This window comes from Temnothorax nylanderi, unplaced genomic scaffold (assembly GCF_030848795.1).
Source record: "Temnothorax nylanderi isolate EJ_2023f unplaced genomic scaffold, tnyl_v1.0 TNYL_tig0057_pilon, whole genome shotgun sequence".
Lineage (NCBI taxonomy): Eukaryota > Metazoa > Arthropoda > Insecta > Hymenoptera > Formicidae > Temnothorax > Temnothorax nylanderi.
In genome coordinates, this window is record NW_027249119.1 from 661,833 (window position 1) to 674,905 (window position 13,073).

Consider the following 13,073-nt stretch of genomic DNA (forward strand, 5'->3'; position numbering starts at 1 on the left):
CGCTCTGTCGAATCATGAAAGGAACATCCGGGATATAAAAGTGAGATTTAAATTATTTTATCTTACTATATTTCCTAGATTGTACGCCCAAGCTATGTCCGTCACAAAAGAACAGCACAGGTACGGAAAGTGAATGAGGATCAGTATGGCGTGAAGGGAGAGAAACCGGCAGAGTAATTCGATAAAATTGACCGAGTTATACTCCTGCATGAACATCGACCCACTCCCTCCTTGCACGCCTGTCCACCGTCGTCACACAAATCTAATTCCTATTCCTGATAACCGAACTCGTGCCACCAATTGCAGAATATTCAGTCGAAATTACATTTCTTTCGAAATTTTCCGTCGTAACCAGATCGCGATCGAAGGAGAATGCGGACTGGAAGTCGAAGTCGAGATCCTATGAAGCATGCTGACGCGATAAGAAGTTATTGCTGAGGCAGCATCAACAATAGATAAGCCCTCAAGACTCCATCTGCAATTCCGACGATGACTTTCTTCGATCTCGATAAAGCTATTACTGTGCATTTTGCACATCTCTCCGCTTACAGCTCACGTCAAAAGTTATTGGAATTTATGCGCGGAAATATTGCCGGCAATAAAAGATTATTCGAAAAATTTTCAATACGTAAATTCATAAAAGAAATAATAAATACTAATAAATGATAAAATAATAATTAAATCAAAATAAGAAGTAGTTAAAAAACAATATGAGTACACTTCAAAAGCAGATATTCAAAGATGTTACATCAGATAAATAGATTCAGTAAATTATAATTAATAAACACTTCACGGAATCGGTGAGGTGCAAAGGCGTGACGAGAAAAGACTTTTTTATTACGGCAAATTCCTAACAAATAGCAATAAAATTATCCAAAAGGACAATATTCTTAATAACCACAGAAACATTCGTTATTCACAAAGTTAAAATGTCACGCACGAAGCACCGTCCGATTATTTTATTACAGTTTGACATTTATCTAAAAAAATATATATATTTCCTCTATTTCTGTATTCTCACCACGGATTTATATGTGATTTATGACGAACCGTATTCCGGAGAAAAAAAGAACTGTGGTAACAAAGTTTGTTACCACTTTATAAAAGTCGTTGCGAATAAGCCGCATAAACGAAAACGAAATAAGAACGCGAATAAAAATAACTTTTGATATTAATTCGTACCTACGAAAACTTTCTATGTGATACTCTCTGCGATTTCAAGTTATTTATTTGGCCACAATTAAACATCCCTCAGATTTATGTAATTTTGCACACATTCATTGATTATAGCATTGATATGACGTATCAATATTAAGACGGAACATGTACAATATGAGAGATATCGACCAGATACATCGCTCTACTCTGAATACTAATTGTGGAAAGCGGATCCAATTTAGCCGACACCTTGATAACCAAGTTAAGACTCCTCGTCCATGAGGGACACGCTACAATACTGACGTGCACACAGAATAGAATATCGCCATATGCTCGTGAGCTTAACAGAATCTACAATAGTGTTTTAATTTGCGTTTACAAAGAAAACGCTTTTCCGTCAGAGATAACAGGTATGTTCCTTTTAGCTACACTCTTTCTCTTTCGTTCTTTCTACAAAGCTTGAGCGTGTACCTGTTTCCTGAGTTTAAATATACGGACAGTCTGAAAAAAAAAGTAGGTAAAAGAGAAAAAGATCTAAAATCGTGCTCGTTAAAGTTCAAAAGGAACGCAATATAATTAAACGTACGAGTATAATCCGGCTACATAGCTACATATGTACCGATTTAGCGATACGTTATTACACATGTATAATCCTGTATACTTTTATGTCTATAATGAAAGCAGTTTTCATGATATTACGCGAGTAACCAGTCTGCTCTTTTCGAAATATGTACAAGAAATAGATCAAATTCTTATTTTGTCAGCCAAGTAGACGAATCTCCCAAAAATATGCGATCTCTCACGTACAAAGTCGTTTAGCATATTTTTCGTCGACATTCGCTCGGAGACATGTACCTTACTGCCAGAACTCAGGAACGCGCGTTACGTTGCCATATTCTCGTCAGTCTCTCCCCGCGTTCGCGTAATTTATGCGCTTTAATTAGCCGAGATGCCTGAGGACAAGCTCTTGCCGTTATCGTAACTCCGCCATTTTCGGCGACGTGAGAAAACGACGGAAATCCACATTGCAAACTTCACTCACGTTTTGTTCAAAGAAAGATATGGAATATCTAGGGCAACGCTTTTAGATTGCAAAAGAAAAGAATCGAAAATAAATCGAACCCGAGTAAGGATAAATAAATCGCAAACCGTTCAAGAACTCTTCATTGGGAATTTTTCCAGCCCCTCGCCTCGCAGCAACATCGAAGTAATCAAATCGATACCTTCCAATCGGATTCCGAAGATAACCGACCGTTAATTATTATCTGTTATTTGAGCTTCTTGCCTAGAGGTATAGGTAATGGTATCAGTTTATCAAATTGTTAACTTTTTCGATATTATGTGAAGACACGTTTCATGTGTAAAAGACAAACAAAAAATAAGATATTTTTCCTTAATAAAGCTTTACTTGCAGACACTATTTGTAGTTTTTTAACTTGCGACATTAAGTTGCTTTGGGAATAATAGAATCTTAGAAGAAAAAAAAACTAATCTTACACAATTGAGAAGCATATATAAAAATTGCTATAACTTTTCATTAAAATAAATATTTTCAGATTACATTGTGCAAGCATAGTCCAACATTAATCCCTGCGCAATAGTTATTATTGAAGAATCCAAGTAACAAATAAAATAGCAGACTTGGATAAATGTCGAATGTATTTCTTTTCTTTGCGTATACTTTTCGGCTACTGTTGTCCTGGCAGCTTCACGCAGGCGTATAAGTAAAGCAAGCTTACCTGAAGCACTGATTTATCGAGTCCCGCGACGAGGGCGGAAGCTGAAGTAGAGGGTGACGGTGAAGACGAAGCCGAGGAGACGGAAGCAGAGGGGCTGCTAGTCGCTACGGGGGTCGACGGTGACGAGGGGGCGGGAGAGGGTGACAGCCCCCGAGAGCCCCCTGCAGCTGCACCCGCCGCCCCCTGTGCTGCGGTGCCTACACTCCTTTCCACTTCTGTAACAGGGAAACAAAACCATATCTCCATTAGAGCGTGGCGTCGTGTCGTAAAAGTCGGCAGGCCGTATCTCCTGCGGCCGCCTGCCGACGCCGACGTGACGAAAATTGATGCGCTCTCGGTGCATCAGGAAGCAAAGCGAATATTCAGACATCCGTTTTAGCGACGCTTCCGTGTGCCGCACCATGCGTATATACATCGAATTATCGATCATTCGAGCTTATCGGCGATAACGATTATCACGAGTCACGCACGATTGAAACGCTACACGGCTATATCGACAGATCAGAGATCTGAGTTGTTAAATTTCCAATTGCATTTATAGCTAACACTTCGTATAGAAAACGCTAGTATTACATCTTGTCAGATAAAGAATACCCTGGCATTATTGTCTGTCATAATTATAGTTATTTATCATTTCTAACTGATGTCTATTTTATGAGAGAGAATACGCCGTTTTGTGAATACATTAATTGTCTCTCTATATGTATACATATTTTGTATGTATATATGTGTGTGTATATTACATTTGTTTCCTCTTGATACATAGTAAGATTTATATATAAAGTAATTCACACAGAATTTTCCATAGATCCTTTCTAATTAAAAGTGCATTTATCCAATGTTTGTTATACATGTGAGTAAATTGTAACAATAAAAATGGTATATAAATAATTTAACCTACAATCGTAACTGCAAAAGGAGAGATCTATTTTTGCGTACAATGTACCGCCTCGCGTTTTTCGTGAAAACTGATAATTTTCCAGTCGATCCGCTGTCGTTGTATTCTTTCTCACGTGCGGTGACACAATAAAACGGGAAAGGAAAATTCGCTCAAAGGGGGAGAAAGATAGAAAGAAAGAACCGAGGCGAAATGGTTTCGAGGCACGTACCGTAAGATGCACGGTCAATTCATTGAATAGGGAAGTAACTTTCATAGTTTATAAGTTTACCCGCTTCACATCCTACCGGATCGAGTCGGAGCGAGATCATGGAGGATCCCAGGTGAACCCTACGCAGGATCGTCGAAGACGAGCTTAATGCCCGTCTCTAATGTAATTGAAAACTTTCGTAAACGCTTTTTCTACCCCTCGATTTGTAATCCTCCTCTACGAGCGTTTAAGCGCTACTTAAAAACGCGTTGTACCAATCAGCAATGACACGAAACCCTGTTTCTTTTCTTCTACTTATGTTATAAATGTCAATATACGTATATAATTCGATAAAAAGTAAAACAATAAATTAAATAGTTTGCGATTATTCTTAATAATAATTTGTATCAATTGATGCGTCCGTTGCAATAATGCAATCATAATCAAAGGTGTTTATAATATCAATTTGAAATAATTAATAATTAATAGTAAGTGTATTCATGAAAATTTCTACAGTTATCTTAAATTACAATATTGAATTACAATATTAAAATTGAAAATATATTCTATATTGTTGCAGTATATTCCGAGATAAGTAAGATTTATCATATAACTACACTTGTGCTCGGTAAAACGGGCTTGTAAAATACATCAAATACGTTTGGATTAATCAGTAATTGGTCATAATATACCCCTATGGTACAGCATTCATGCAGCATATGTATTTATCATTTAACAAACTAAAACGGAAGTCTTTGATAATTTTACTCAGCGTGTTGTTAAGCACAAGCATTTTCATATGAGAGATAAAGCTGATTCGATCATATTGCAAAAATTATATATTATTCTCTCTATGGATGCGATAATTCAAAATGAAAATCGAGTTGTAAATCACACAATAAAATCACAAAAAATGTAAACTAGTTTCGATAAGGAATACAAAAGGCACAAGAAATACATAAATATTTTTATTTCGCCTAGCATTAATATTTGAACATATTTTTATCCGTAATTCAAAGATCGTCTCCAAAGATTATAACTTACGCATAAAACCCGTCTCGGTCTAGTTTTACAGAAGCTATTATATTTTGACTCCCGCGGACTTTTTCGCGCCGGTTAGTACCGGCAAGCATTATCTTAACAACTGGTCCTGTCCCCGTTTTATTGCTGAATTTCGCTGTACTATCTAAAACCGGCAATGAGGCAAAAAGAAAAAAGTACGAAAACAGTGGGCGAGATTAAGGGAAAGCAGAGGGAAGCAAACGATGAAGCAAAGTTCGGTACGAGAGGGCAGTTTACCCGCGTAATTACTCACAGACCGCGAAACTTCCACCCAATGAAGAAATATTTCTCCGACCCCCCAAAGAAATTTTTCAACGCATTCGGTGAACTTCGAGAACGAGTTGTATGCTTGGCATGCGTCGAGCACTTTGTCGCCGGGATCACGGAAAAGCAGTGGACGAACGGCGCTGTTAATTCAAAGGAGAAGCAGTTATGCAAACGTACTGCGAAACATTTGCCGTTAAATCTCAAGGATATCCATCCGCCTTCAAAAGGCTCAAATTTCTACACGTTCCATCTCGTCCACTCGCGCAAATTGTGTGCATACAATTTGCGAAGTTGAGAATCGTACAAAACTCCGCAGAAATAGCCCAACTTCCACGAAGGAGATGGCTACTCCAATTTAAAGACTGCCTTGTGTAATTTTGTGTCCAGCAAATTGAACTAATAAAAATCATGTTAGTCAAACGCAAAATAAACGTAAAATGTTCAAATCGTAGATAAATATCTATAGAATACAGGTAAATAGAAAATAGAACAATAAAATTTGTCAAAATGTTACGCATATTGATAAAACAAGTTAAATAATAGGAAAAACTTTGCTATATTATTACACAATAGATATACATAATTTGAAAAAATTATTATTCTTAAATAATAATTATCTCTATTTATTAGAAAAGTGCTCTTGAATAATTTAAAAGTTTCCTACTGCTATCGCAAAAAAAAATAAAATAGTATAAACAACAAGAACTTGGAATAAATATAATTGTGAGGGAGAATAATATATCAAATGTAGGAAATTTACTGTAGCTGTCGCATTAGCATACTAAATAACCGTACGCCATATGGTAAATATATGAGTGCACGTACATAAGCCTGAATTTCGCGAGAGAAGAGAAGGAACTTAATATAGATAAGACACACAGACCTCGGTGCATAAACCACAGAGCGTTCGTAAAGTTCTGTCATAAGTCGTCGCAACTTCTAAGCCCTATACACGCTGGAGTTACATAGTCTCCATGGCGGTCGGATGAGTTACGATACACGCTAAATACATAATAAGCATGACGGTGCATACTCGGTCTCGCTCGCTTCTGTTCTCATCAGATTATGGTAAGCAGGAGCGAAATCCGATTAGTCAAGAGAATTGATCTACGCAAACTTCTTCGCAGATGCCATCGAAAGATACAAACAACGATACATGCTGATTCTGCACAAAATGCGCATACATTTTCTCTTCTTTCAGACTTTTACATATCAGATAATCGTCTCGTGTTCCGTGCAAAATATGATAAATAAATTTCACTCGAACATAACTTTGCTTTTATACATTTAATAATTCTAACTTATTCATGGATATTTCTTGCGCATAATCGTATACGTTGAATAATTTTCGGTATAAGAATAAAATATATACAATATATGTATGTACATGACGCGCGCGATATCGTCTTTTTTATAAACTGTCAAAATACAGAATCAAAAAGTTTGCATAATGAAGATAACATTATAAAAAATACATGATTTCATAAATTATCTTTAAAGAGTAATGTGTAGATTATAAATATCTCTAACTCTTTTTGTATTCTAAATAAGAACTTATTCTTGAAAAAGTAATAACTCTTTCAAGAAAAAATCTAAATGCTTCGATTAAAACATGATATTTTTGTGAAGATATTTTCGAAGTTCAAAAGATGGATCGCGTTTTCTCTTATTAATTTAGAGAGCGTAACGCAAATGATACTTCCTGATGCTGCACGGCCTGAAGGAAAATGGTCCTGGAAGAGGACATTCGTAACATTTGTCGCTGCAGCAGCTGCTAGGAGCGAGTTATTACTCCCGTAACAACGGCAACGGGGGTGGACCATTTTCGACGCCGCACGACGAGTATGAATCACATGGTTACCGATTTTCCAACATTCCCAACGCATATCGAAAGTAAGAAAGCCGAATCATGCCGATCAATCATTGCAATTAGTGTGCAGTAATTTAGATTTATAACAAAGTTATCAAATATAACAAAGTCATTAATTTTCCATTCAAAAGCAATGTAAGTTGCAAATAAGAATAAATATATGTGGAATAAGCGTACTCGGAGACTCGGAATGAGCAACAAAATCGCCAGAAGCTCATTAAACGCGAAACATGTTTAATGAAGTGTACGAGATATAATAAACGATGTGTACGCGCGCGCGCGAGGATCAAACGATAAATCTTTAGTGTGACAATGATGTCTTATCGAAAAAAGCTTTATGCACGATCCGATATCCAAGATTTAAAAAAATGTTTTTTCTCGATTGAGTGAAGTTAACTTGTAACATATCGATTGAATAGATCGCTACAAATCTTGCACAGCAAGTTTATTCAACTTTCAACAGAATGGAGATGCAATCTTGCTTTGGTCAATGTGGTTAAGCTAGATCTGAATAGCTTAACGAGATTTATGAAGTTCTTTCATTACTTTTTCAGAACGGGGTTAGAGAAGTAATCGGATTCTAGATTAAAGGCTCGTCCATTGACTCCGCTTCCATTCATTTCAACTTATTCTACTAAATCTCTTAGTTGCCAGGCCAGAGTTATTCTTATCCCTAATTATCAGCCTCTATGATATAATCTTCATTATTTTAATCCCCGTCTTTGCCACATTCCGGTTTATACGTAATCCTATTTATCTATTTAGAACGACACAAAGTTTGCAATATTTTTATAACTTGCAATAAGCACGAACATTATCTTTGCAAAGATATACAATTCTACCTATATTGGGAAATATTGGATAATTATTTGGAAATTTTATTCCGCAGTCTCGAGCAAAGATATAATTTTGTCATTTTACCTGATATTGTCTGATCAAACTCTTACAGCCGCGACATGTAAAGATTTGTAAAGATAAAATTCACGACGAATCGCGAGTGTGAACATTCTCTTACATATTTATGATGCCAATGACAAAACGAAAGAGTAACGGCGCGGGCGTCACGCCGACGTTTTCGCAGCGATATAAAATCTCGCGCCGCTTGGAAGTATACGATTTGTACGGTATAAAGTAGAAGAGCGACGATCCAGCTCAGACCGTCGCCGTTGAAGTAGAAATCCCTTGTTAGCAGGCTGCTACAACAAGGCGAGGCGAGGTGAGGCGAGGCAAACGCCGCCGCGGGATGACCCGCCGTGAAAAATAGGACGAATTTACAGCGGGAAGCATCAATTCTCTTCGTGGCAGCAGTTTTATTCCAGCAAGGCCGCGCGGGGAGGAGGAAGGAAGGAAGGAGAGTACACAGATACTTGGATCTTTCCTCCCGGTACTCCCGGAGGTGAAAAATAGGAAAGGCGCGTTGCGAACACGGCTTAAGCGTCCGTCTGTCCGCCTGTCTGCCAGGGATAAGTGATGTGACAGTACAACGGAGATGCGAAGGGAAAAGCGGAATGGCGGGAGGGCGGTCGTATAGCAAGCAACACCGGGGAAGAAGCGAGGATGGGCCGTGAATGAGAGTGATGGATTGCACGCCGCCATCCACTGACACTCTTCCACCAAAGGGCAGGTCGCCTATTGTACCGCGGAAACCGGAACCCACAACTTGTGCCGTCTACATTTCCGGTCGGCTGAACGACGATCCGATCTGAACGGCAGCACGAATCCGTGTCTTTCCTATTGAAGGGTCTTCAACCGGTATTACTGACAACGTGCGGTTTGCGTGGGTTTACGATTCGCGCCGTCCCTTTCTAGACTACTATTCTTTACTTTCTAAATTACTCGTACTTACATTCATGTAATATAGGCAAAGAACAAAAAATCATTTAATTAAGATTTATTTCTACCATGACGAATTGCATAATATCCATAAAAATATACTTAATAGATATAATTTAACAACACTATTCTTTCTATTTTTGGTTAATTTATGATATTACAAATTAATTTATAAAATTATAAAAAATAGTTTTTGTATACGTAACCCATTATACAATGTACATAGTCTGCACTAATGTCTGACAAAAAAATTCAAAATAAAAAATTAGGCAACTATAAATAATAAAATAAATTTTGTTTTAAAACTAGGCACGTTTTACAATTATAATGAATAGGATAAAGTTAACACATTTTTTATTTTATTTTTTGTTAAAAATAAATTAGCTTTATAATTATTAAATATTCTTTGTTGTAATAATAAAAACAAGATTTACGATGAATATAACAGGTGCAAATTAATTTCCTATTCTGCTATGTAAATAAGTATAGTGACGTGAAATTTATTCGCGGCAACTCAAATAAACTTAGTATCGGCAAGCAAATTTCACGAGTGGAAGAAAAAGCGCCGTAATTTTAACGTGTAGCCAAGAAATAGGAACGCAGAAATAAATATTCGCCGCTTGCACAAGGGTCAGAAGTACCGTGGGACTGTTAATACTTGGCAGTACTCTTAACCGGTAAAAATAAACGGCGAGCTTAGAGAAAAGTAGAAGAAAACTAAAAGGACCGAAAGAGAAATAAAAAGATCCTGCTGCAAACATTGTTAAATTGTACGCCGTCTCGCCAATTAGCTTGTAGCGACTCGAGACACAATTAAACATGAAAGACAGCAAAAGATAGGATGGAACGGAATAACTAGATGCTAGGAATATCTCGATATCCGTTGGAACGACATTTATGTTTTAGAGTACGCATGTCTCAGTACGTCTATTTGCGTATACATATGTATAAGTGACAACTATGTATGTATATAATAATATGTATGCGGATTTTGGACCTATTGAAAGTTAGATCACGGAGAAATTTAATTATAACATCAAGTGTTTTTCAAAATATTTTCATTTTTAGTTCATGTATTATTTAAAATTTTGTGTCAATATATTTCAAATCTATAGGTAAATACTGATACAAAATTTTAAATAATATATAAATTAAAACCGATTTGTGTGTGGATTTATATTTAAAAGCAACACAGAAATAGTAAAAACTCCTTGAAGAAACTTCTGTTGGATCGATTCGCAAGCATACAAGACAAGCTTGATAAGGACATTCCTGTGTGTACAGGCTGAATATTAATATAATCGAGCTTAATTAAACAAATGAAAAAATGTGGACCGTGCAACGTGCAATATAATTATACCAACGATCTAACTTGAATTATGTGAACGCAACAAGAATAAACCAAAACTCCTGAATACATGCAAACGCATTATTACATTATTACGTTATTACAAAATGCATAAATTCTGATTTATTCGTTTATCCCTATTAGTATCGCGAAGAGAATATTGCGCGCCCGTTAAATAATTAAAACAGCTGCGAGCATCTGGCTAAAAAAATTATTATTCGGAGTCCACGTGGAAATTCGTCGACAAAGTCGAAACAAATGTACACATTAATGGACAACGCGGATTATCGTGACAGCGGTACAAATGCGACTAAATCAATAAAATCTGCACGAATGACGCATCAAGATTGGAATTAAAAGATTTGAGCGGACACAGATAAAACGGAGGGTCCTTTTCTCCGTGCGGTAATAATAGTAACTATAAAATTTATTTTTATTAAATTTAAACTTTCGATATAGTAAAACATAATTTCGATATTAAAATTTTCTTATTAATAGCTTTGATTAGATTTGAAGGATGTAACAATTATACGAACTTAGCCGAATCGCTATGAATAAGTAACGTCGTCAGAATTTCTAATAAGTATATTTTCGTGAAAACGCAATCCTATTTCCGATCAGTTGGGCTTAAATAAAGCCACGTAATTACGAAATAAAATTAAGCTACGTTGGTTATTAAAAACTACAATAAATTGGCAAAAATCTCGTGAACGCGGGATAATATAATAACTAATTTAATCGAGTATATGGGTGAGACCTGTTTCCGCTTTCAATAAAGGTCGTTAAGTATTCCGGCGATGGTGGAAAAAGGGAAGTACTGATGCCCCCCCTCTCTGTGAAACCATCACGGCAAAGGACGAATTAATCTGGCTTCACGTAGAGGGACCTTTTCTGCCCCACGTTTTCGATGTAATTGAATCTCTCGTCTTTGCCAAGGCAATTGTACCACGCCCCTCTACCCGACAATCTAGAGCTGCTCTCTTACCGCGAGAAATTAATCTTCCTTTCCGCGGGAGCGATTCCATGATCGGTGAGAAAAAAACAAAAGTAATAGAGGTCTATAATTCGGCTCTGAACCGAGCACGAACACGAGTTTTCTCGCGTCGCGTCGATGCCGATTAAATATGAATTCATCAAGCGATGTTTGTCGAACAATTAAGATCAGTTTTACGATCAAAGTGCATTCACGATCGGAAACAAACCACGACTCTTACTGTTTGAATAAACGATTAATTGTACTGTTATCTGACAAAATTACATAAATTGATTTCTATCGAATTACTAATTAAGCGAGCTATAAACATCGTTCTCATTTGCATGTTATCGAATATATCAAGATAATGATACTTTCTATGAATAATTCATATATTAATTTTGTCACATATATTTACACTGCTATCCAAACACGGTTAAATTTTCACTACGCTTAAAGGAGAAAAACCATAAATATAAACGCATGCCTCTTGTTGCACGCAAATATAGCAGTAAGATTATCAGGATTTCATTTTTTATCTATTCATCGAATTATTAATTATTCTAAATTTTATTTTAATAATATAATAGTTAATTTTTTTTGCTAAAGATATATGCGTTTCTATATAAATAGTGTACGGAATATTATAAAAATACGTTATATACTTAAATAAAGCAATCAAATTTTGGCTGTCACTATATGATCCGCTAGAAAATATTTATTACATCTATAACAAAGATATTGCACAAGTAGTAACGCGAAATAATACCGGATAAAGAAGAGAGCAACATCCAAATTCAATTAAACCTTATCATATTAGGATAATAGGATTGCTCTTATTACAGTCTCCTCGAACAAGAATTTCTGTTTATCAGCTCAAGACACTCCTTCCTCATTCTTCCAGCTGTATTCTCTTCCCGCAGAAAAGATCGAAGATGATGACGAAAAGAGAGAGGGAGAGCGAGAGAACGAAAGAGAGAGAGAGAGAGAGAGTGGCAAGGTGGACAAAGATGGAGAAAAATTACTTTCGTGGTGAAACGTGACGGCAATACTAGAACGAAGATTGCAAAATGCGGACCACGCTTAAATATTACACGCCATGTAAACGAAAGTTTATCGACAGCTGGGCGCTTCGCTTACGGCACCGGCAACCTGGGTACTTTCCTTGAGACAAATTACGGGACCGTGATTGAACATTACTATCCCTAAAATTGGCCAGACTTCATTAAAATATTCAAGAGTTATATACGTGTCAATCGCGTAGGACCGAATAATTATCATATAATCATAATTTGAATCAAAGTGTCTAATTTGCAAATATAATTTGAAATATTCGCGAGATCTTGCAGTTGTTCTCAAATAATCCCTGACACTGTATACGAAACTTGTAAGAAATTTTTATCGAGAGGTAATATTGGCTTTAAATAATTTGCCGGTTGTGCACAAAAATACTTCCTTCTTCTTTGTTGAAAAAGAATATAAATCATGTGCTTAAAGAAGGTGTCCGCAGCCGCGAAGATTCTCTTGTAAAGAAGATTACGCTGCCAAGGACCAAGGACTTTCCTCATTTTTCGCCGCGACGATCCAAATTAACATATTCATAAGATATTTATCAAAGATTCTCTTTGACGCCCGTTACTTAAATATGTCGTTGGCACAACAGAGTTTTTTTTTCTTTATTTTATCCTATAAAAATTTAGTGTCCTGTCACCGACGCTTTTAAAAGAATAAAGAT

At 36.4% G+C, this 13,073-nt stretch overlaps 1 protein-coding gene across 11 annotated transcripts in view; it reads right to left on the bottom strand.

Annotated features, from left to right (window-relative positions):
- The window catches only part of LOC139773086 (dystrophin, isoforms A/C/F/G/H), a 470,778-nt gene that overhangs the window by 358,891 nt on the left and 98,814 nt on the right, over positions 1-13,073 (bottom strand). For all 11 annotated transcript variants that reach the window (XM_071707318.1, XM_071707327.1, XM_071707317.1 and 8 more), the window contains one exon: positions 2,898-3,112. In XM_071707318.1, the coding sequence (XP_071563419.1) occupies positions 2,898-3,112 (215 nt within the window). The remainder of the gene's footprint in view (positions 1-2,897; positions 3,113-13,073) is intronic.